This window comes from Carassius gibelio, chromosome A12, assembly GCF_023724105.1.
Source record: "Carassius gibelio isolate Cgi1373 ecotype wild population from Czech Republic chromosome A12, carGib1.2-hapl.c, whole genome shotgun sequence".
Lineage (NCBI taxonomy): Eukaryota > Metazoa > Chordata > Actinopteri > Cypriniformes > Cyprinidae > Carassius > Carassius gibelio.
In genome coordinates, this window is record NC_068382.1 from 25,221,999 (window position 1) to 25,248,275 (window position 26,277).

General features: G+C 36.7%; 2 protein-coding genes across 2 annotated transcripts; one reads left to right on the plus strand and one right to left on the minus strand.

Annotated features, from left to right (window-relative positions):
• Positions 1-144: 144 nt before the first annotated feature.
• LOC128025566 (dnaJ homolog subfamily B member 12) lies at positions 145-12,275 on the minus strand. Its single transcript, XM_052612037.1, has 9 exons — positions 12,006-12,275; positions 10,746-10,890; positions 9,607-9,752; positions 8,974-9,135; positions 8,120-8,193; positions 7,638-7,747; positions 5,165-5,337; positions 2,059-2,203; positions 145-1,449 (listed from the first exon to the last, which is right to left on the minus strand). Exons 1-8 carry the CDS (start codon positions 12,136-12,138, stop codon positions 2,082-2,084), a joined length of 1,065 nt encoding a protein of 354 aa, XP_052467997.1. The 5' UTR covers positions 12,139-12,275; the 3' UTR covers positions 145-1,449; positions 2,059-2,081.
• A 3,576-nt stretch (positions 12,276-15,851) lies between these two features.
• Positions 15,852-22,301, plus strand: LOC128025567 (acyl-CoA desaturase-like). Its single transcript, XM_052612038.1, has 6 exons — positions 15,852-16,100; positions 16,230-16,442; positions 18,237-18,367; positions 19,050-19,255; positions 19,572-19,804; positions 20,756-22,301. Exons 2-6 carry the CDS (start codon positions 16,238-16,240, stop codon positions 20,953-20,955), a joined length of 975 nt encoding a protein of 324 aa, XP_052467998.1. The 5' UTR covers positions 15,852-16,100; positions 16,230-16,237; the 3' UTR covers positions 20,956-22,301.
• The last annotated feature ends 3,976 nt before the right edge of the window (positions 22,302-26,277 follow it).

Below are 26,277 nucleotides of genomic sequence, written 5' to 3' on the forward strand. Positions count from 1 at the left end.
TTCTCAACCTTTCACACGCTGGTTTTCCTTTTTTTTTTTTTCAGATGGCTGACTAAGAACGTGCTGAGAAGCATGCTTCAGCTGACTGTGGAACTAGCTGGCATCCTGCGTCTAAAACACAATGAATCACACACCCACTCTGTGGACAGTGGCACGTACAACCTTTATTTGTTTTCAGAGTGAAATAAATGCAGCGTAGTCTCTGTCAGCAATGAAACTAGTCATGTAGAAAATAAAACTTCATATGAAATAAATACTCCTATTCAATCCTTCAATAAATATCAGCTGTACAGAAGCAGTAGTTACTCCTAACACGCATACACAATAATTTAATCAGTAAGATCCCTGCATAGATAAATCACATACATACAAATATAAATCATTAAAAAGTCATGATCTCCATCTAAACAAACTCAAATAAATAAATGCAGATATTGTCATTGGAGTCTCCAGTCTGTTTCATAAAGCAAAACCAGGTTGTTGATTCCAGCCAGAGCTGAAAATAAGTTTGAAATTAGAGAAACAACACCATGAACTTTAATCCAGGCCAGAACATTCAGACTGTGAGGAACGTCCTTCATCCAGGAGTCCAAAACACCAGCTCCAGTTTCACAAACACACACACACACTTGCTCACGTACATGGTCCTTAGCATGCATGCAAGTCCACACACACACACACACACACACACACACACTAAAAACTTGCTCAAAGTATATGGTCCTTAGCACACACGCACACACACACACACACACACACACACACAATCCTTAGCATGCATGTACACACACACACACACACACACACACAAACACAAACACAATCCTTAGCATGCATGTACACACACACACACACACACACACACACAAACACAAACACAATCCTTAGCATGCATGTACACACACACACACTTGATCACGTACGTGGTCCTTAGCATGTATGCATGTATACACACACACACACACACACTTGCTCACGTACATGGTCCTTAGCATGTATGCATGTACACACACACACACACACACTTGATCACGTATATGGTCCTTAACATGTATGCACGTACACACACACACAGAGGCACGCACACACACAATCATTAGCATGCATGTACACACACACACACACACACACTTGATCACGTATATGGTCCTTAACATGTATGCACGTACACACACACACAGAGGCACGCACACACACAATCATTAGCATGCATGTACATGCACGCACACACAAACACAAATACACACACACACACGCACGCTCACGTACATGGTCCTTAGCATGCATGCATGAACAAACACACACACACACACGCACACACACACCGCTTCAGTCCTCAGTAAGTCTTTCTAGTCGAGTTCAGTAGTGGTTGCAATGCTCAGTCCTGTTTTTCAAACAAATGCATGGCGTTCTTCCATATTCCAGACTGGAGAGATTGTTTTTTGGAACCTGTGCAGAAAACAAATATTGAGATGTTAATAATATTTATTTGAAGAAATATGAATAATGCACTGTTGTATGTATGCAACGTTTCACATTGCACAAGATATGACACTCTTGCTTCACACTGAAGTGTGTAATTTCAGCAGCACAGACACTGACCCACTTTTCCAGCAGTGGACTTTCCCCAATCATTCCCTCCTTAAAGCACTGCACCACACAAACCAATATCATTTATTATTTAATACTGGATTTAATTATAAGTTGCTGAACAAGTTTATTATATTATTATATATACACACGCATGTATGTATCACTTCTACTCTCCCAGTTTGTTGTTGTGTCGTGCCGCTCAGACATTACACTTTTTTAAAAATTATATGAAAGTGCTTCGAACCACCCAAACTGACTCTGAACACACATCTCCAGGTCAGGGACTTGGATCAAGCGTTCATTAGCGTCTCTGAAGCTCGGACAGTGGAGGACGACGCATAGGTTTCGATTCCCAGCGAATACATGCACTGAAAGGAAAGTTGCTGCGGATAAAAGCATCTTCCAAAAGCATGCATGAAGTGGGACTCAGAGGTCAGAGGTCAAGCTGATGGATGCAGTGCTCACCAGCTATTGCACTGAAGCTTCATCTATCCGTGTAAAGACTCCTGAACCTCAGACAGCCGAGAGCAGCTCGGGGTTCCCATCCGCTGAGCCCGCTGGTACAGATCACTGTCCCCGAAATATCGCGCACGGTACAGCAGACCCTCCTCTGAAACACACACACACACACACACACACACACACGGGTCTCATTGACATGAAGTGAGCAAATCATGACAGAATGTAAAAGGATGCATAGAAAGTGGACTCAGATGATGAAACGCTGTTTGTTCAGTCTGGGAATAAACAGGAGTGAATCATGCATCGAAACAGATGTAAACTTCCCTCGAATATCTCCAGGACTCATTCGCTGAACGTTACAGGACGTGAGAAAGCACAGCTGGTTTATACTGGCTCTCAGCAAACGCAGAGTTCAGACATGTGAGTCATGAAGAGAGACATGCCACAAACTCCTGATTCTGCTTTAAACTGGAATCTTCCTCCTCAACGCTCACTGATTATTGCTCAATTACTAGCAGTTCTTAAAGGGACAGTACACCCACAAATCACAGTTCTGTCATCAGTGACTCACGCTCATGTCGTTCCAAACAAGTATGATTCACTTTCGAAAAGGATTTAGGGAATATCGGTTTCCGTTTAAAAAAGGTAGTACGTTTGGAAGAAATTATTAGGTATTAATCAAGGACACATTGCATTGAGCAAAAGTGACATTTATAATGTTACGAAAGATTTATGTTTCAAATAAATGCTGTTATTTTGAACTTTCTGTTCATCTGTGAATTCTGAAAAACTAAATGCATCACAGATTCCAAATAAATATTGTGCAGCACAACTGTGTTCAACACTGATAATAATCAGAAATGTTTCTTGAGCAGTAAATCATCATATTTTCATGATTTCTGAAGATCATGTGACACTGAAGACTGGAGGAATGATGCTGAAAATACAGCGGAGCATCACAGAAATACATTACACTTTAACACAGATTCACACAGAAAACAGATGATTTACATTAGAATAATATTTCAAAAAAATTAAAAATCCTGTTCATCCCCAATATTAAAATAATTTAAGAATTATATATATATATATATACAGTCTTGTTCAAAATAATAGCAGTACAATGTGACTAACCAGAATAATCAAGGTTTTTAGTATATTTTTTTATTGCTACGTGGCAAACAAGTTACCAGTAGGTTCAGTAGATTGTCAGAAAACAAACAAGACCCAGCATTCATGATATGCACGCTCTTAAGGCTGTGCAATTGGGCAATTAGTTGAAAGGGGTGTGTTCAAAAAAATAGCAGTGTCTACCTTTGACTGTACAAACTCAAAACTATTTTGTACAAACATTTTTTTTTTCTGGGATTTAGCAATCCTGTGAATCTCTAAACTAATATTTAGTTGTATGACCACAGTTTTTTAAAACTGCTTGACATCTGTGTGGCATGGAGTCAACCAACTTGTGGCACCTCTCAGCTGTTATTCCACTCCATGATTCTTTAACAACATTCCACAATTCATTCACATTTCTTGGTTTTGCTTCAGAAACAGCATTTTTGATATCACCCCACAAGTTCTCAATTGGATTAAGGTCTGGAGATTGGGCTGGCCACTCCATAACATTAATTTTGTTGGTTTGGAACCAAGACTTTGCCCGTTTACTAGTGTGTTTTGGGTCATTGTCTTGTTGAAACAACCATTTCAAGGGCATGTCCTCTTCAGCATAGGGCAACATGACCTCTTCAAGTATTTTAACATATGCAAACTGATCCATGATCCCTGGTATGCGATAAATAGACCCAACACCATAGTAGGAGAAACATGCCCATATCATGATGCTTGCACCTCCATGCTTCACTGTCTTCACTGTGTACTGTGGCTTGAATTCAGAGTTTGGGGGTCGTCTCACAAACTGCCTGTGGCCCTTGGACCCAAAAAGAACAATTTTACTCACATCAGTCCACAAAATGTTCCTCCATTTCTCTTTAGGCCAGTTGATGTGTTCTTTGGCAAATTGGAACCTCTTCTGCACATGCCTTTTTTTTAACAGAGGGACTTTGCGGGGGATTCTTGAAAATAGATTAGCTTCACACAGACGTCTTCTAACTGTCACAGTACTTACAGGTAACTCCAGACTGTCTTTGATCATCCTGGAGGTGATCATTGGCTGAGCCTTTGCCATTCTGGTTATTCTTCTATCCATTTTGATGGTTGTCTTCCGTTTTCTTCCACGTCTCTCTGGTTTTGCTCTCCATTTTAAGGCATTGGAGATCATTTTAGCTGAACAGCCTATCATTTTTTGCACCTCTTTATAGGTTTTCCCCTCTCTAATCAACTTTTTAATCAAAGTACGCTGTTCTTCTGAACAATGTCTTGAACGACCCATTTTCCTCAGCTTTCAAATGCATGTTCAACAAGTGTTGGCTTCATCCTTAAATAGGGGCCACCTGATTCACACCTGTTTCTTCACAAAATTGATGACCTCAGTGATTGAATGCCACACTGCTATTTTTTTGAACACACCCCTTTCAACTAATTCAACTAATTGCCCAATTGCACAGCCTTAAGAGCGTGCATATCATGAATGCTGGGTCTCATTTGTTTTCTGAGAATCTACTGAACCTACTGGTAACTTGTTTGCCACGTAGCAATAAAAAAAATACGAAAAACCTTGATTATTCTGGTTATTCACATTGTACTGCTATTATTTTGAACAATACTGTATATATACACACACACATATATATATAACTTTATTTATTGATATGTTTTTGGAGGCCTGAAGTGTCCTGAGCTCATAATGAATTCACAGGAACTATCATATGACTTCAGAAGAGTCTGTGAGGACACTTTTATTGTGTGTGTGTGAGTGAGTGCATGCATGTGTGTGTGTGTGTGCATGCTTGTGTGTGTCTCTCTGTGTGTGTCTATCTGTCTATCTGTGTGTGTCTCTCTCTGTCTGTCTGTCTGTGTGTGTGTGTGTGTGTCTCACTCTGACGTTGTCTGTGTGTGCGTTTGTGTGTGTGTGCATGCATGTGTGTGTGTCTCTCTGTCTATCTGTGTGTGTCTCTCTCTGTCTGTGTTTGTGTGTGTGTGTGTGTCGTACTCTGTTGTCTCTCTCTCCAGCAGTTGTTCCTGAGGTTGGAGATGTAGTCGTCCTCCACGCTGCTCTCGACTCGTGTCAGACTCGCGCCGCTGTAGTCCTGCGAGAATCGCTCGTTCACGTAATACGTCACGCCCAGATTCTCCGTCACGCGCTTCTGTGTGTGACCCGCTGACCTGTGACACACACACGTGAAATGTGCTATTTTCACAAAGACATGATAAGAAAGTTACAAGAGCACATGCTGAACTTGAATTCACAATCATTAAATTTACTTTTATACTCAATATTTTAATATCATCAACATACTATTATAGCTTTTGTTAATATTTTGGATACATTTTTTTTTTAATCTGTTTTAATTTTAATTGACGTTTTAGTAAGTTTCTTATTTTTTTCAAGTATTAGTTATTTTAGTACATCAGTTAAAAAAAATTACAAAAAAATAAATAAATATGATATATATATATATATATATATATATATACATATTTTTTTTTTTTTTTTAAATAACGTATTAAGGTATTGGTTTTAGCTAACAATAGTAACCCTGTAACCCTGTTTATTTTGTATTAACGTGATAAAAATTCTAAAAATGTTACTAAATAACACTTAAAGTGAGTTTAACCCTGCTTCGAGAGCAGCAGTAAGTTAGAATGTCAGGGTCAGAGGTCACAGGCTTCGTTCATGCACACCGAGTGTGAAGAACAGCTGAGCTACTGTCCATCAGACTTCTAGATGATTCCTCAGTGTGAAGATCATTCAGGGTCAAAGGTGAAGAGTTCACCCTGAGATTGCAGCCCTCCGTCTCTCTCGACCAATCAGACGAGATCTCACATGACTGACAGAATGCATCTGCCTTCAGTTTTCAAACGCAACATAAAATGAATCCAAAAAACAATAAACTCGCGAGAGCGGAGCATTTAGAAAAATTTATTTATTACAGCCTTTATTACAGCCACTGTTTAAATGTCTATAATTCACAAACAAATTCATATCTACTCGCAGTCAAACGTTTGGAATGACTTTTTATGTTTTACTTTCTTCTGCTCACCACGGCGGCATTTATTTGATAAAAAAAATACAAATAACATGTTATTTTAATTCATCAAACAATCCTGAAAAAAGTGTCTCAGCTTCCAAAAAATATTGTGCAGTACAATCGTTGATATTTCTAATAATCAATCATCATATTAGAATGATTTCTGAAGATCATGTCACACTTTACATTGAAGTAATGATGATGGAAATTCAGCATTGCATCACAGAAATAAATTACAGTTTAAAGGATATTACAATAGAAACCATTATTTTATATTGTAATAACATTTTGCAAGATTACTGATTTATTCTGTATTTTTGATCAAACAAATGCAGCCTTGATGAGCAGAAGAGACTTCTTTAAAACATTAAGTCTCACGGATCCCAGACTTTTCACTGTTAGTGTAATTTAAAATGTGGATTTTTTTTATTCAAGTGTTAATTATTAAATCAATTTGGATTCATTTTGCTCAAATAAAGAAGATGTTGCATAACTGCTCCACAATCTTTCCCGCTCCGCACACATCCAGCTGCTGATCAGGTCCAGAACTCGACCTTTGACCCGACCGGTCCGAACCTCATCACGGAGTATTGATCGGCTCACGGTGACCCAGCGATCAATTCAGCAGACCAACGCAAGAACTCATGCTTGCTTGCTTTATTAATCTAATAATAATATTAATAATAATAATACGGATGGCAGAGCACTTGTACTTGGCTACACACACACACACACACAAGGAAAGCATCAAACGTGTGACACTAGATGAAGCAGCTCTCTCGTCACATCTACACAAGTGACATTGATTCTGTGACAAAAGGTCAGACTCCTTCAAGCACAAGATGCTCTTTGGACGACGAAAAACTAAATCATAATCATGTGTCACTCATATTCAGCCAACAATCAGTCCACAACCTGAACATTTTAGTATTATTATTAGTTTTTTAATGCTTTAACTTTTCAGTTGGACCCCATAGAATATACTCTCAACATAAATACTCATATATTTAATACATGTATAAATGAATCCACATCTAATAATTTTATTTCACTTTTAGATTTCACATACATTATATATATATATATAATTTTTTTTTTATATATAAATGCGAAATAAATATTTTTTAAAAATCATTCATCATTTACTAATATTTTAATAATTTTTATGTAAAGTACTTTGAATTGCCACAGTGTTTAAAAGGTGCTATATTAATAAAGTGAATGTATTACTCCTGTGTGGATAATGAAGTTTAAACACTCCATGTGACTTTACGTAAGTCGATTGATTCTGATAACGTGAGCTTTTGTGTGTTTAAGATATCTGAAGGTGACTACTGGAAGATCAGCAGTGCTGCTTATAGTGTGAAAGCAGATAAAGAGAGAGAGATAGAGAGAGAGACACAGAGAGAGAGAGAGAGAGAGAGAGAGACTCACGGTCTGAAGCTGAGGCTGTAGGGAGGGTTGGTGACCATCATCTGACTGAGCGCTGATACGATGACGAGGATGAGGATGGGCATCAACTGCATGAGAAGAGCAAGACCTCCCTACACACACACACACACACACACACACACACACACACACACACAGAGATCACATTACTGAGACATCATGTCAGATTTACTCATGTCTCGTTGCTGCCCTCTACTGTTTCATTCACAAAATACAGCTACGGTTTTATAGTTTTTTTTTATAAAGTAAGTTGTTTTATTATATATATAATGTCACACACACACATACATATATATATATATATATATACCTATAAAATAAAAAATATATAAATATTATAATTGTATATAATTGTATTAATTATATGCATTTTGACCTACTACGGACATTTTCACAGTTACTCCACTTTCCACACACTTTAAACCCTCTCAAATGACCCGAGCTGTGTCTGAAGATGTCCTCACCCCTCGCTGTTCTCCTCTCTCGCCCTGATTCTGATTAAAGCGCATCCGTCCGTTACTGTACATGTGAACATTACCTGGAACAAACACGGTCATGTCTTTAGTCAGAGCCTCGGGGATTTCTCCATTAACTTCATCTTGTTCTGTTGATGCTTATGAAAATCATCAAATATGTGTCCGAGTCATATTTCTTCCCAAAATCTAACGTTCAAAATAAGGAATTAGGTTTCTGCTAAGAGAAAATAATAATGTTGTGTTTCACAGAAAAACAAAAACCGTAATGCATGGAAGCTTGTTACGGCCACAGAATAAAGAAATAACTAAATAAATAAATAAAAAAGACTTTTTTTTCTCACAACTGCAAGTTTATATCTTAAAAAAATCTGAGTCGACATCTTGTAAATATCAGAATTACAATAAAAAATATAAATAGAATTGCAAGAACAAAAAAATAGAAAAAAAATATTTTAATGCTTCCATAGCAATTAAATATTTTAATGAAAATGTCACGAAAAAAAAAAAGTTACTCATGCAAAACATAATTTATTTATTTTTCTTATGATCTAAAGTTAAAAACATGGAATTATGTTTTCAGAATTATTATTAGTTTTTATTATGAAATATAAACAGTAATAATAATAATAATAATAAAATACTTTTATTTATTTTTTAAATTCTTCCATAGTAATGAAATATTTTAATGAAAATGTCACAATGCAAAAAAAAAAGTCACTCATGCAAAACATAATTTCTTTTGATTTTGGGTGAACGTCTGAATGCACAACGCAGCCAGTAAATAAATGTTCTTTTATTACCCAAGATGCCCTTCGGCCTCACAAACACAGGCTCAGACTCACTAGAAGGGAATCCTCCTCCGAAGAACATGTTGAAGAGATCTTCAGGTGAAATATCGGCTTCGAAGTGTGTGTCGTTGGTCTCGCTGGATCGACCCGAGCCGACCTGATCGTACTGCCGTCTCTTCTCCACATTCGACAGAACTGCGTACGCGTTTCCTATCGCTGCAGCACACAACCACAGTCACACAGCAAATATAGGACACTAGCTACCGTATTTTCCAGACTATAAGTCACACTTTTTTTCATAGTTTGGCTGGTCCTGCGCCTTATAGTCAGGTGCGACTTATTTATTAAAATTAATTTGACATGAACCAGGAGAAGTGAACTAAGAGAGATGAACCAATAGAAAACATTACCGTCTCCAGCCACCAGAGGGCGCTCTATGCTGCTCAGTTCTCCTGTAGTCTACACTGAGCAGCATAGAGCGCCCTCTCGTGGCTGGAGATGGTAATGTTTTCTCTTGTTTCTAAATAAATGTGACTTATATATGTTTTTTTCCTCATCATGACGTATTTTTGGACTGATGTGACTTATACTCAGGTGCGACTTATAGTCCGAAAAATACGGTAACTCTTTATTTCAGTTTATTGCAGACAGACTTTAATGCAAGCAAATCAAGCATATGGCATGTACCTTTAAACGCCTCTGTGGCTCCTGGAGCGTGATTCTTATCAGGGTGAAACTTTAACGCCAGCTTCCTGTAAGCTTTCTTAAGATCGTCTTCAGAAGCATCTTTCTGCACGCCCAGAGTCTCGTAGTAGTTCTTACACTGCTTTATTCTGCCGAGGCAAAAACAGCACAACCTCCTTAAGAACAGGCACAGGCATCGCTAACTAAAGGTCTTAAAAATAGCTTTCGTTCATTGAAATAGAGCTGAAGTAAAATAATTGCATTAGATTAAGAACCTAAAAATGTTAAATTATCTAAAAAATTATTAATCTGAAATACATGAAAGCTAAATCTGAAAACATAAAAAAGACAAAGCACATTGCTAAATTACTAACACTTAAATTAAAATGCAATTAATAATTTATTATTATATTAATACATACCATAATAATATGTAAATAATAGTACCGCTGATGTGGGTTTTTTTTAATAAATGTTCAAGTATTAAATTAAATAAAAAGAAAATATTAAAAAAAATGTAAAAATAAAAGCTAAATCTTAATATTTATAAACACTATAATAGTACATAAACTATATTAAAATAACACTAATTTAGATCTTTTGGAATAATATGTTTAATTTGTTTAATTTTAATTTTAAAAAATTACTAAAACACTTAAAAGTACTAAAATTACTAAAAAACAAATAGCATATAAGAAAAATTACTTAAAATTTGAAAAGAAAGAATTAAAGCTTAATAGAAATATAGAATAAATAAATAAATAAATAGAAATTACATATGGACGTAAAAAATTATTAAAACCTAAACTACATTAATAACAAAAGCGGAAAATTATAAAAATGTCAAAAGCACCTGACAAAATTACTAAAACTTAGCAAAAAAAAAATCTGAAAACATAAATATAGAAACTAATTCAAATGTTAATAAATACTATAAAAGTACATAAATAAAAGTAAAAAACACACTGATTTGGATCGTACGGAATGATCTATATATTTAAGGTATGACTAGCATAAGTGGACTTAACACAGAAAACAGGGTAAAAATAAACCACTACGAACACAGAACATGACTCCTTGAAGAGCTAGCATCAGGAGGACGTTTAGTCAAACAGAAGCTGAAGTAAGAACACTGTAGGCACCTCGTGACGGCCTCGGCCTGCTCCGCTGTGTAGGGTTTACTGGAGTCATTACTGCTGACCTCTGACCTGCGCTGACCAGCTTCTGTGCCATCAGCGGCTCTCGGAGACGACGCCTCGCCGTTCTGCTCCAGAGACGCCAGCAGCTCTGAGAATCAGCCCACAGTCAGGAGGAAAACACGGCAAATCAGCACAACTCGTCTGAGAGACAGCGCCACAGATCACTACATAGACAACATCGTTTCTGGGAACATGCAGCCTTTTTAGGGTGTCATACAAATGAGCAGCCTACTTAAAGAAACATCCAAACATTTACATTTGTGTATTGTTTATTCGCTGAAATCAGATTTATTCATCAGGTTTGTAGAAATGTAGCATTGCATCAGTGTGTTCTGGTCTGAATCAGGAGAGAAATCTGCACAGACCAAGCAGCGTTTAAACAGATCTAAACAAATCTGTGAGAGACGACAGCAGATGCACTTTTACACTGGAGGAAGTGTTATTATAGATTATTTGAGTTAAAATCATCTTAATGCTGGATGTGTTTCAGGTTTTGTCTTCTCCAGATGTTCACTGATGGACTGGAGTGCTGTGGATTATTGTGATGTTTTTATCAGACTCTCATTCTGACGGCACCCATTCACTGCAGAGCATCCATTGATGAGACACTGATGCAATGCTACATTTCTACAAACCTGATGAAGAAACAAACTCATCCTGATCTCGGATGAACTGAGGCTGAGCACATTTTCAGCAAATTATCATTTTTGTTTGAATTATTCCAGCAGCACGCAGATCGCTGTCTCATAACGTAGTGAGTTCCCTACATAGAACGCAACTATATGAACATGCAGCACTACTGAGAGTCTGGCATGCTGACCTAAACAACATTAATGGTCAACAGTTTCAGCACGTGCACGTCTGTCTAACCAGGCAGCTCACTGGGATTTGAGACACAGCCAGATTAACACCTGAATGCAATAATGCTGTTAATGCAATAGTTACATCATCATCAGAGCAGCAGCTCTATAGCGATACAGCAGCACACACACACTACTAAAAACACTAAACAATCACATCTCTGTTTAAAACAGAACGGCAGACTCGAGCAGCACGAGATTCATGCACATCGCGCGCAGATATAACACAAAACTGCGCGTTTCGCCAGAATATAAGAACGCCGTGTGCAGCAAATACGATCCGGTACAAGCCCTGTAGGAGGGTAACCTCAGGCCCGGATCTGCCCGGGATCAGTGCGCTCACCCCGGGCTCTGCGCGTCGGGAAAAGCCGCTGCGCTTTCTCCAGGAACCTGCGCGCTCTCTCCGGCTGCGCGTGCTCCAGCGCTCCGAGCGCGATCTCGATGCAGCGCTCCGCTTCATCCCGGTTCACCTCCATCACTGAGCGACTCAGAAACACCGGATGATTTAATAAACACACGGAGGGCGCACCATCGAGCCGCGAATGTTGAGTAAGCGTCTCCTGAGAGACGCAGAGGCGCGTGCTTCCTCCAGGTGGCGCTAGCCGGCCCACAGCGCAGCTCTCCATTCAAATCTCGCGAGAGTTTTATTTTGTTAGCAACATTCATGTGGTAAAAAGTATACATATTAAAAATAATCTATACCTGGCATCCATAATAGCACGCGCTGGCCTCACGTCTATATGATCTATGTATTTTTTTTAAGTGTTTGCTCCTCTATAGAACGTTTCCTGTTAAACAGAAGATGTCTTTAAGATGTTTATGATCTAAAACTGACATCTTAAAGACGTCTTAGCAGATGCTTTCCTGATGAAGCGATGTTTAACAGACGTATCTGGGACACAATGAAATCTGCTCTTGTACTCGCTGTGAGATGAGGTCATCACACACGGCTGCGATTGGCTCATCCGATCACCGCGGAGAAATGTAACAGGTGCCACGTGGCTGTTATCCAACAGCCGGGTTATTGTTAACGTACGTAGGAAAACGTACTCTGGCTTTACTGACTATTCTGAGCAAGAGGAACACCGCTTTTAATTGATTAAATTACTTTATTTCACATTCATAAGTGTACCTTTACCAATAAGAAAGCCAGTTTGATGGTTTTGTTTATATATATTTATTGTGTGTGTATAAATGTATGTATCTTTGATTTGAACATTAATAGTGGATTTACCCACAAGGGCAATTTTTATTTGTTGTCATTTTACTTTATTTATTTTCCTTTCCTTCTTTTGGATATTGTTTCTTTATTTGTGTGTGTATATATATATGTTTTTGCTCTTTGAATCACAATAGTAAAAAAAAATAAAAAAAAAAATAAAAAACAGATTAGCATACACACATACCACTTAGTAAACTAAAACATATGTATGAAAATGACAGTCTATGCTTTATTTGGATTTATTTTCTAAGTGTTATTTAACATTATTGTTTATTAAACTATTATCCGTTTTATTTATTTATTTTTAACTTCATTTATTTATTTATTTATTTTCTCCTATATTATGTTTATATATGCCTTTCTGCTGACGCATGGTCAGAATCATGCCAATAATTGTACCTGGCCAATCAGAGTCTGGGCCATTAACCCCGCCCATTTTATGCTCCAGGTTTCACACCAACTTCACCATCTTTTTATATTTCTATGAATAATGAAGTCTCAGCAGGCGAGGAATGATGACGTGTCCAAAATCAGCACCAAATACACGGTGGCATTTAAAAATACCATGCTTTTCAGAACCTGATAACACAACATATATAATTCCCTCTTCTGATCATATAGAATTATTGGTTAGGATAATTTAATCTATATACTGAAGGCTACAGGAAGTAAGAATCAATATGCATTAGACAAACTAAAAATAGTTATAATCTGTCATCACGCATGGTGCTGGGATCATATGTTTGATAGCACATAAATGCATGTACATTTTCATATAAATGTCTCATCCTTAAATGACCCGTATCAGGTGATTGAGTCTCTGTCTTTCTTGAAACGCACAGTAGATGGCGCTATAGTTTAACTATAGAGAGGACGCAAAGATTAATAAATCCACCAACCTGTTGCATTGACATGCTGGTGAAATAGCTAGTGTGGATGAACACACTGTGTGAAGCTATGAACTCTTTAATTTTAGGTCTTAATTCTAGACACCCTGTCTGAATATATAAACTGATGGCCAAAAGTTTGGAATATATATTTTTTTTAAAGGCGGCATTTATTTGATAAAAAAATACTGTAAAATAGTAAAATATTTTTATAATGTAAATCAGCTGTTTTCTGTGTGAATCTGTGTTAAAGTGTAATTTATTTCTGTGATGCTCCGCTGTATTTTCAGCATCATTCCTCCAGTCTTCAGGAAAATATGATGATTTACTGCTCAAGAAATATTTCTGATTATTATCAGTGTTGAAAACACTTAATATTTTTGTGGAAACTGTGATGCATTTCATTTTTCAGGATTCGCTGATGAACAGAAAGTTCAAAAGAACAGCATTTATTTAAAATAGAAATCTTTTGTAATGTTATAAATGTCTTTACTTTCACTTTTTATCAATTTAATATGTCATTGATGTATAAAAGTACACCTTTTTTCCTTTATTACCCTTTTTAATGGTATTTACCCCAAAGATTTAAATGGTAGTGTATCACAATTTTCATAATTATATTTAGATGCACAAATTGTTATAAATAAATCTAATATAGCAATGTGAATGCATGTGTTTCACGTGTGTGTGTGTGATGGTGAAATGAGAGCAAAGGTTTGAATTATATCACTCAACATCGTGCCATGCCAATCTCAAAATCATTATTTGGACGGACCATATCTTCTTCATATCAGTTTATCATGATGTCATATAGTGTGACAAATGTAAAAAGTTTTTAAAATAACTTTTAACCCCCGCACACATTCTCCAATGGTAATGAAAATGACAAATTATGGTTTAGAAAAGAGAATAATGTATCTCAAAGCACAGAAATAATACTACAGTTATTAATAATAATAGATGAGATGATCAGTCTTCAGATGGCTGAGGATTGTATCACAAACATGAGAAAATAGAGACTGATTTCTGATGCACTGATTGAGAATTACAGTTAATAAATACTATTGTCTTACAGACTAACTTATCAACACAGAGTAATTTATGTATTTATTTACCAGTAAGGCTACTCAGACTACATGAGCCTTTTTACCTCTTTATTTAAGCAATATATATCTTATAATTAATAAACACGAGTTGTTATCACTTTCATTTCACCAACATTCAGGATCACTTTATCATAGCAAAACAACGATTAATAACATTTAAAGCAATTCATCTTTCAAACTAATAGTTTTTTAATATTTAAGAAATAAATATAAATAAAAACAAAATTAGGTAATTATAAGAAAATATTATTTTGTGTATATATTTAAAATAAAATAGATTTATAAATAAATACATAAATATATATATATATATATATATATATATATATATATATATATATATATATATATATATATATATATATAATCTTTTTTTTTTTTTTTTTTACAAATAGAAATATATAGTAAATATCTTGTTGCAAAATAAATCAGTGAATCAATTTTGAACCAGCGCATTTTTATGTACAGTCTGTACAAAATGATTCACTAAAATTAAGTCGTTTTTGATAGAATATTTATTATTATTATTTTTTTATTTTTAACATTTGTTTGATAACATCCACGCTTGTCCAGAGAATTTATTTAAAGTAATCGATACATTCACTTGACTCGCCCTCAGAAATAAACTATTTTTATTCAAGGAACAGTGTAAAACAATACATTATTTAAAGTCTCTTAAATAAAAATATGTTATTTCTGACTATGCAAAGCAAGGGAAACTATGAGGTCACTGTAGTTCAGCTCACTAAATTGAAAGTAGGTATATTTACTGTCCTGCTATCAGTTTATCAATGTTTTGCGTAATTTAAGATGCAATATAACGTGATCATCCAAGAACAAATATGAAAACAATAAGGCGTGTAATGATGAAATAGTGCCTAGTGCAAAGCCAGCGGGAGCGCGCGGTGATTGGCTGCGGCGGAGAAACTCCTCGCCGGTGGGGTGAGCGGAGCTGCCGTATAAATGCACCGGCCCCAGTTTGGTTTGGTTGTACGGGGATGCTGGAGTGAATAACGAGCGCTAGAAACATCAGACGAGCCTCAGCCAATCCGAACGCTCGCTTTTAGGAGGCATCGAAGTATCTAGCCACTCAGAGCGCAGTATTTCTGTCGTTAGCATCACCGGCAGCTGTTTGCGTTTCACGCGTTCTTGTGTTTGTCAGATCTGACGCAGCGTATTTCTCTCCGCGGGTCACCGTGCGCTCAGTACGCAGCATCAGTCCGGTGAGTGTTGCTTCCTAACGAACGCGGCTGCTGTGATGCGTCACGCGGATGTGACCCACTTTACCCTCGCTTTGCTTCTGCTGTATCCTGTATTCTGTGTGTTAAAATAACAGAAGCTTGTGTCAGCAGAGCTCATCATGCCTGACAGGGACATCAAATCTGCAATCCGGCATCCGGAGACAGTGGAGGACGTGTTTGATCACACCTATAAAGAGAAAGAAGGGCCCAAACCTGCCACCATCATAGTGTGGAGAAATGTGATTCTCATGGCTGTCCTGCACGTCGGAGCTCTGTATGGACTCTTCCTGTTTCCATCCGCCCGTGTTCTCACGTGGATCTGGTGTAAGTATCATATCATATTCGGGGGCATGTGTTTAGAGTTTGGGGGGGACCCTCGGTAGACATCACGTGAGGTCTGGGGTGGGGTGTTAAGAATTGTTCTATTAAAAAAAAAACACCTACTCATTCTAAACTTTGGTGACATAACACTTTACAATAAGGTTCATTAGTTTACATCAACGTTTACTAAATCAGAAGTTGTGCTTGTTAAAGGAACACTTAAACAGGCTTATTTTCCAACTCAACAGTTGAGTTTTACCGTTTTCGAATCCATTCAGCCGATCTCTGGGTCTGGCGGTCGCAATTTTAGCTTAGCTTAGCATAGATCATTGTATCTTATTAGACCGTTAGCATCACGCTCGAAAATGACCAAAGAGTTTCAATATTGTATCTATTTAAAAGTTGGCTCTGCTGTAGTAACATCGTGTACTAAGAGCGGAAGAAAATTAAAAGTTGCGATTTTTCTAGGCCGATATGGCTAGTAACTATACTCCCATTCCCGCGTAATAATCAAGGAACTTTGCAGCAGTTATAAAGTCAGAATTGCGAGATATAAACTCACAATTGTTGAGAAGAAAAAGTCAGAATTGCGAGTTGTAAAGTTGCAATTCAGAGAAAAATAGTAAGAGTGTATATTGCGATAAAGTTAGAATTGCAAGATACAAACTTGCATTTTTGAGATATAGACTTGGTATTCCATGAAAAAAAGTCAGAATTGCATTGTGTGAGTTTATATTGAGAGTTATGAAGTCAGAATTGTGAGTTTATATTCTGAGTTATAAAGTCAGAATTGCGAGATATAAACTTGCAATTCAGAGAAAAAAAATTAGAATTGCGAGTATTTTGTGAGTTATAAAGTCAGAATTGTGACATACTCGCAATTCGAAGGAAAAAGTCAGAATTGCGAATTTTTATATCGTGAATAATAGAAAAAAATCAGAATTGCGAGTATTTTGTGAGTTATAAAGTCAGAATTGTGACATACTCGCAATTCGAAGGAAAAAGTCAGAATTGCGAATTTTTATATCGCGAATAATAGAAAAAAATCGGAATTGCAAGTATTTTGTGAGTTATAAAGTCAGAATTGTGACATACTCGCAATTCGAAGGAAAAAGTCAGAAATGCGAATTTTTATATCGCGAATAATAGACAAAAAATCTGAATTGCGAGTATTTTGTGAGATATAAAGTCAGAATTGCGAGTTTATATTGTGAGTTAAAAACTCATAGTTGCGCATTTTTATATTGCGAGTAATAGTCATAATTGCGAGATATAAACTCAGAGTTTTACAATGTAAACCAGCAATTCTGAGAAAAAAAAGTATGAATTGCGAGTTTATATTGTGGGACATAAAGTCAGAGTTGTGGGATATAAAGTCAGAATTTTGAGTTATAAAGTCGGAATTGCAAAGTCTAAATTCTCTGAACTTTATATCTCGCAATTCAGATAAAAAAAAGACTGAATTGTGAGATAAATAGTCGCAGTCACCTTGTTTTATTTTTTAATCAATGGCGGAAACTGTCTTCCATAGATTAGAGACCTGAGCCATCAAGATCCAAATAAAGCCTTCTGAAGGTGTACACTAGCTTTGCGTTATTTACATTTTAATTAAAACTTCTGCAATCTCATCTTGAAATGTTCTAATGCGCACAATTAGCCCCATTGAATGGCAAGAGCTCATTATTACAATTACAAGAGCTGCATTGAAAGTTGAAGTTCTGATTTGTGGGTTTAAGTAGCTCCATTAAAGTGATTTCCAGCAGTTGATAATGAATTGTGTATGTTTGTGTTTTGCAGTTTTGGTGTGTTTTGTGTTCAGTGCTCTGGGCGTCACCGCCGGCGCTCACAGGCTCTGGAGCCACAGATCATATAAAGCATCATTACCTCTCCGGATCTTTCTCGCCTTCGCAAACTCCATGGCCTTCCAGGTAACAAACATATCTGAAGAAATACTCTGTCATGATTGCATGCGTCAGTATAGAGTATAATTAAAAAAGAAAATAATTTCAGTTTAACGTTCATTTTATCTGAAGAAATGTTTTTCTTAGTTTTAGCATACTTTAACAACCCATTTGACTGTTAGCGAAACTGTAGAAGTTGTAAATAGTGTTTAATCCCTTTCTATAAAGTTTTGTTACTTATGCATTTGATTGTCATTTCTGTGTATTCGCTGCTTCACAAAAAAAAAAGAAACGTTATATCTTGGATTGGAAGATTTTTATGGAAGCTCGTTTTGCCACTGAATAAAAAATAAAAAGGTAATTGCAACTTTTTTCACGCAATTTTAAGAAGTCACACTTGCGAGTTATAAAGTGAGAATTGTGAGAAACTCGCAATTGCAAGAAAATTGTGTTTTGTTTTAGTTCGTATCGCACAATTCTCAGAAAAGAAGTCAGAATTGCTAGAAAAAAACTTGCCATTGAGAGAAAAAAACTCAAAATCGCAATTACCTTTTTTATTTTGGGGTTGAAACAGGCTTTCGTAGATGTTTGTGTTAAAGATGTAGTATTTAGTTTGTGCACAACTAGTGGCACAAAGCAGAATTGCAGTCGTTTTTTTTCTTTTAATTAGTGGTCTATAAATGGCACACTTCTCCTGCTCTCTCTGTAGAATGATATTTTCGAATGGTCTCGTGATCACCGCGTTCACCACAAATACTCCGAGACGGACGCTGACCCTCACAACGCTGTGCGAGGCTTCTTCTTCTCTCACATCGGCTGGCTCCTGGTGCGCAAGCATCCGGACGTCATCGAGAAGGGACACAAGCTGGAGCTCGGAGACCTGAAAGCCGATAAAGTCGTCATGTTCCAGAGAAGGCAAGTCTGATATCACTTCATATGTGACACTGGACCACAAAACCAAGTCATAAGTCTCAATTTTTCCAGATTGAGATTAATGCATGGTTTGAAAGCTGAAGAAATATGCTTATTATTGATGTATGGCTTATTAGGATAGGACAGTATTTGTCTGAGATACAACTCAAATTTGAAAATCTGGAATCTGAGGGAGCAAAAAAATAGTGATAAAATCTTTTGAGATCTCTATGCTAGTAAATTTACAAAATATCTTCATGGAACATGATCTTTTGTCTAGAGTAAACCGTTTTAACTGAGTTTGATTGAACTGTCTCAGGTTCTACAAGTCTTCTGTTCTGCTGATGTGCTTCTTCGTGCCGACGGTCGTGCCGTGGTACTTTTGGGGCGAGTCTCTGTGGGTGGCGTATTTCGTCCCTGCCCTCCTCAGATACGCTCTTGTGCTCAACGCCACCTGGCTGGTCAACAGCGCCGCGCACATGTGGGGAAACCGACCCTACGACGTCAAAATCAACCCCCGGGAGAACCGATTCGTGGCCTTCAGCGCTATAGGTACGTCTGAGATACAGCGAGGGTTTCAGGCTTTTACACCCACAGCATCAACACAACTCAAGAACTGCTTGAACAACCAATGAGTTCACAATAAATATATGTTCAAGGAGCTGAAATGTGTTTTGGGACAGTTAAGCACTCTTACATAGCTATACGTGTTTTGAACGCATAGGAATGGTCTTGCATTTTTTTTTGTGATATGATAGGACCGATTTTGATCGTATTGTGATTAGCTGAGCAAAAATAAATTATCTCTCTCTTGACCTTGAGTTTGCAGTAATGCAAAATATCTTTATTGTAAAAAAAAAAATACAATATTGAAAAATACAAAGAAAAATTATAATTTTTTTTAATTCATATATAATTTTTTTTTTATGGGTGATAAAATGACCTTAATTGCCATAAACTAACATTGAAATTTTTATAAAAAATAAATTTTTGTTATGAAAGATAAATTTATAATATATGTATATGTGTGACCACATTAGAGGTTATATTTATATTATGTGTGTGTGTGTGTATATATGTGTGTATATATATATATATATATATATATATATATATATATATATATATATATATATATATATATACACACACACACACACACTATAAATTATATTTTGTAATACATATATTTACTAAATATTAGAAATTATATATTATATATTTTTTTAATATGCAAAAAGGTATGAATTTATATTTCATGATATCATTACGTAATTTGGGAGGAAAATTTGCTTAATTGTCCTAAAAATCTGTCATGGGAAAGTAAAATAAATAAATACTTAACTGGCAAAATATAATTTAATATAAAGTAGAAATACAACAATTATTGTTTTGATATCTAAATAATTATATATAAACTGTTTAAAAGTATAAATAGAAAAAATAATTTGTTATAGTTTGCATTTGCATGGATTGATGAATTCTCCTGTTTTCATTTCCCAGGTGAAGGCTTTCATAACTATCACCACACGTTTCCCTTCGACTACGCCACCAGCGAGTTCGGCTGCAAGCTCAACCTGACCACCTGCTTCATAGACCTCATGTGTTTCCTGGGTCTGGCCCGAGAGCCCAAGCGTGTGTCCCGAGAGGCCGTGCTCGCTCGAGTCCAGCGCACCGGAGACGGCTGTCACAGGAGTGGCTAACCACCGCCCTCCGTTCATCCCAACGAGCCGCACACCGGAAAACAGAAGGACGTCCGCTCCTCCGGCGACGGAGAGTCTCGACGCTGCTTCCGCTCTACCTTCACGTCAGATGACAAATGTTGTGTTTCCCAGTCTAGCCTGTGAAGCTTTAATACGGGGATCTGACCTGTTTGTGTAGCTCTTATTCCGGCTTCCTCTTCTCGACAGCAGCTGTAGATATTTTCGAGTCCAGTCTGAGCTCACGTAGATGATGTGATGTTCACTCAATGCAGTGCCCAAAAACCCTGTAGCCCTCCCAGTCCTTTATTGTGCGCGTCTTACCAAATCTAACAGTGCAGTTAGGTAGAATTTAATTAAAGATGCACATCTATTTAATATTGAACAGATGCACCTTAACTGCATCCGGACTACATAGAGTTCTGATGCAGATATAGTTTAAAATTTCATAATATTGCCAATCTATTTTGTTGCCATACTTGCACAAATGGTTCATTCGGAGAATTGCGTGAATAGTTTGGAATCTGTAGTCATGATTCGTGATTTTTGGTGAATTTTTGACCACACGGCACAAATGCGACAAACAGCTGTGAAACGTGAGTTCAATTTGATGTCTAATCTGTAAACACACTTACTTGAGTAACACTGAATTACATTTAACAGAAGGAATCTGTCGCTGGATTGAATGGTTGAGCTTGTGTGAGAATGACGGCGTGCATTGATTCCTGATCGAATGTGGAGTTTGGTTTTGTATTGTAATTAATGGTGCAACACCATGCTTATCTTTCAAGTCCCAATTTAATGTTAATAAATCTTATAAATACGTCTGTGAGCATGCTGTGTTAATACAGAACTCTTTTCTACTGCAGAATAATACAGACGGATTGAATCTGTGGATTCACAGTAATTATAATAATTCATGTGTGTTATGAAGCCAAAAGCCATTGTGTTGCATGCAATCCGAATTGGTGCAAACTGAGGTTTTTTTGCTCTAGTTCAATCTGTATGTTTAATCAAACATAATGTATTTTCAGAGTGCTATTTTTCCATGTTTGGATTTCATTTCACAAGTTGCTTGTAATTAAACTGTTTGGTAACTTTAAAAGTATTTGGATTGCATTTTCTTTGAAGACTTTATACTGTAAATCTCTCTCACCCGGGACACAGATCGCCTTATTTCTGACACTTGTGAGTCAAGATGCCAAAAATGCAGTTGTGATATTTCTCATGCTGCTTGGAAAGAAGCCTTCGGCTCTTAAAACTAAAGTGATGTTCCTGTTAGAGATAACAGTCAGTATAAACACTTGTTTAGTTATCATTTACTACAAAATAAAGTCTCAAGCAAAGATCTTGAGTGTTCTGCACTTCATTTCTGCCATTTTTCTCAGTTCAGGGACATTTTAAAATAATTCAAGCACATCTTCCTAATCTTTGAAACATATCACAATTTGTATCATGCAATTCAAAAAAAAAAAAAAATCTAAATTGCTAGATCTACAGCCCTGATTGGAATGTTTTCCTGCTGTTAAAGACGGTGCATAGCTCATAATCATGAACTTCATGTCTGTACTTGTGTCTGATTCTCTCTGGAAGCTTCTCTCTGTTTCTGTCAGAAGCGCAGTGTTATTATTGGCCGCTGAGACGTTACGTCATCACGGCGGAAGGTTACAGAAGTTCACAACATCGCCGGAATGCCAACAGCAGATCAGCGGCAGCCAATCAGCAGCGCCGTATGACCCCGCCGGACCAATCAGCGATCTCCTTGGATGAACTTATACAACGGCGCCAAAATGAGACACTAACGGTCGCGGTTTCACAGGAGCACATTCATTTAGAATCTTTCGTGTGGAAACTCAGCCGTTGTGTGTCACGGCATGAAAAACAAACCCAGCGGCAACTAGTCAACTAGTAAAACTGAGTTAACCATGAATCAAAATGCAGTTTTTTTTCCTGTTTCTGTCAAAGCGCGAATATTACTGAATTTGCTCATTTATATTTATCCTCATGAATATTATATTCATATATCAATATTTTAAATATACAAATATTATTATAATAATACCATAATATTATTGTTAGTTGTTATTTATTTATAAAAAGATGGTCGGGCTCATCATTTACTAATAAATCAAATCGCGAATTTCATTATGAAATATATCTATGGAGTGAAACGCACGTTATACAGTCTATGATTGAAACGCATGTTGCTTTTAGCTTGATGAGGAATGTTTTCTCGCCCTCTACAGGATAAACTAAAAACCAAAAGAACTTCAAACTGAATTAAACCCTCATGTTCTGTTGAGATTGCCTCCAAATGTTGTTTTTTCCTTCAAAATTAATACCAGAAGTGTTGGAAATAAATCTGTAAAGAAATAGCTGTGACACTGAGCACTTATGAAAGTGGTGTATATTTTTCTTCAAGTGTTTTCAAGCATGTAAGAGCTCAGAATGAACTGTTTTCTGATGCACACGGACACAAAACGGCAAGATTCAGAACCAGAACATGAACACATCTTACCAGGTTAACTGTATTCACTTTCTCTGCTCTGTTGAATCACCGAAGAATCTCACAAAAGCTGTCCAGGTCATATTTCACCTGTAAATTAAATAAGAATATTTTTAGGAGCATTAATGTTTAATGACAAATGTTTAATTTGGGGATGAAATAAGACCTGGACACTTTCTCTCCAGGTTTCATCGCACTCACTTCAGCAGAATTCAGAGACATTCATCTGTTGAATTTACATGATAATTTACAATCGTTGATTCTGCTTTTTTTTAGGCTGTTGCATTCAATTCAATGCAATTTAGTGAATTGAATTCAACAGTTTACAGAGGAATTATTTTACAAATGATTTGACTTTTTAATTCAATGCAATGCATTTTATAAAATAACTCCAAACAATTACAAACGGAGTGCAATAACTTAAATGAATTGGTTCTGCTTGGCCCATTTTTAGTTAAACTTTTTTTTTTTTTACTTTTTTTTATGAACAATTATGCACAGAAAGTTGTTCTGCTTGAGTAGATTCTTCCATTGAGTTTAATGCAACAATTACATACAGTAATTATTTAACAAATGATTTGTACAAATTGGGTTTGCTTGTTATAAGGCCTTTTTTATACAAACCTGTGCATCCAATGCAACACAATGGTTTTACCAACAATTATGGAAGAAGTCTTTCTGCTTGCATTTCATGACACAGTTCTTACATTTTCACACTGAATTAAATGTAACAGTTAGCACAAATTAGTTGTGCTTGGTTTAAGGTCTATTTTGAAGCAAACGCTTACATTTAATTCAATGCAATTTATGCAATATTTTTTTATGAACAATTATAAAGGTGAATCCCAAAATATACCTAATAATTATTTAATACAATTTTACAAATTGCTTCATTTAATGCAACACAATTATGCATTAACAATTATGCATGGTATTCTCGCTTCGACCTGAATGCAATAATTCACAAAAATTGGTTCTGCTTGTTTTAAGGCCTATTTTTTGGCAAACCATTGCATTCAATTCAATGCAATTTATGCAATAATATTTATGAATAAATCCTCACAGAAAGTCGTTCTGCTTGTTGTGTGATGAGCAAGGCCTGCTGCATGGAAGAACACCAGTGATGGAAAGCGGGACACATGACAGGTTTATTAGGAAGCCTTAGAAACTGAAGAGACTGAATAAACGTCCTCAATTCACCGCTTGGTCTCGCAGCTTGTCACACAGAGTCTCCAGACGCTTGGAGGCATCGTCCAGTTTGTGCTTCGTTTGCTGCAAGGGAAGTTAATTTATAAAATATATAAATCCAGATCATTTCACAAGACACATTGGATGTTGTTGCACATCCTGAAAATATTCTGACTCAATATAATGAATTGCATGTTTTGTTTTTAAACAGAATATTGAAATGGTTTTTAAAAATGAAATGATAAATATGAAACTGATTCTGCTTGATTAATTCAGATAAATGTCATCTCCATTAACTTCAGGATTCTAGATGTAACCATCTACAGATAAAATAACCATTATGGATTATTTTTATCCATTCAGTGAAAAGTGGGATGTAGAGAAAGAAAAATAAAATACATCCTTTTACTAATATGCCTTTCACATTGTGGCAGTGTTACTCAAAGACAAAGAAAAGCATTGAAAAAGAATTGAAAAGCCGAGTAACCGAAGAGGAATAAAACTGAGATTAGATTGTTATATTTGCACATCTAATGAAGTAAGTGTAGCTAGACTCAACTAAATAAGATTTTAAACATACCAAAACTAAATCTAAATGTTATTTCACTGCTGTGTTTGGACGGGGGACATGGGCTGGTTGAGCAGGTTTTGAGAGGGCTTTGTGCTGGAAACTGTTCTGGGATCTGGCAACCCTGACGCTGAAGGCCTTTGATACAACTAACCTGAGGCAAACCTTTGGAAGATTCAGTGACTAGTGCAACAATCCCAGGTTATATAAAGACAGATTGAGAAAGCTCTTGGCAGGTTCGTATGTGATCAGTTTCATGTGTGTGTGTGTGTGTGAGTGAGTGAGTGTCAGAGAGAGAGAGAGAGAGAGAGAGAGAGTGTGTGAGTGTCTGTGTGTGTGAGAGAGTATGTGTGTCTGTTTGTGAGTGTGTCTGTGCGTGTGTGTGTGTGAGAGAGTATGTGTGTCAGTGTGTGTGTGTGTGTGTCTGTGTGTTTGATAGAGTATGTGTGTCTGTTTGTTAGTGTGTGTGTGTGTGTGTGTGTGTGTATAATGACATGGGTATGACACAGTTATTACAAGGAGAGGGTGACTTATGAGGACATAACCCATGTCCCCATTTTTCAAAACACTTATAAATCATACAGAGTGAGTTTTTTTGAGAAAGTAAAAATGAACAAAGTTTCCTGTGAGGGTTAGGGTTAGGTGTAGAGTTGGTGAAGGGAGATAGAATATACAGTTTCTACAGAATAAAAACCATTACACCTATGGGATGAACACACTTTACACAAAAACAAACGTGTGTGTGTGCGTGTGTGTGTAAGAGAGAGTAAGTGTGGCAGTGTGTGTGTGTGTGTGTGTGTGTGTGTGTCAGAGTGTGTTAGCGGGTCAGCGGTGGTCAGCTGAAGGTGGTCTTGAGGATCATGTGTTCTGTGGGGGTTTCCTTCTACTCCACCTGCTCGGCATAATGCTGCTGTAAGGACTAACACACACACACACACACACACACACACAGAGTTATGGTGATGAAAACACAAGCACTAACATCATGACCTCACCTGTATGCTGGGCTCCTGAGGGGCTCCGGGCGGCACCTGGACTCGATCCTGAGAACCGAGATCCTCTG

What these genes read in the sequence shown, in the direction of transcription:
- LOC128025567 (XM_052612038.1), top strand. Translation starts at nt 16,238, where the DNA reads ATGCCTGACAGGGACATCAAATCTGCAATCCGGCATCCGGAGACAGTG. An exon ending in TGTTCTCACGTGGATCTGGT is followed by an intron (nt 16,443 to 18,236) that starts GTAAGTATCATA and finishes TGTGTTTTGCAG; the next exon opens with TTTTGGTGTGTTTTGTGTTC. An exon ending in GTCGTCATGTTCCAGAGAAG is followed by an intron (nt 19,256 to 19,571) that starts GCAAGTCTGATA and finishes GAACTGTCTCAG; the next exon opens with GTTCTACAAGTCTTCTGTTC.
- LOC128025566 (XM_052612037.1), bottom strand. Translation starts at nt 12,138, where the DNA reads ATGGAGGTGAACCGGGATGAAGCGGAGCGCTGCATCGAGATCGCGCTC. An exon ending in CCCGACGCGCAGAGCCCGGG is followed by an intron (nt 10,891 to 12,005) that starts GTGAGCGCACTG and finishes GCTGATTCTCAG; the next exon opens with AGCTGCTGGCGTCTCTGGAG. An exon ending in CAGGCCGAGGCCGTCACGAG is followed by an intron (nt 9,753 to 10,745) that starts GTGCCTACAGTG and finishes TTGCCTCGGCAG; the next exon opens with AATAAAGCAGTGTAAGAACT.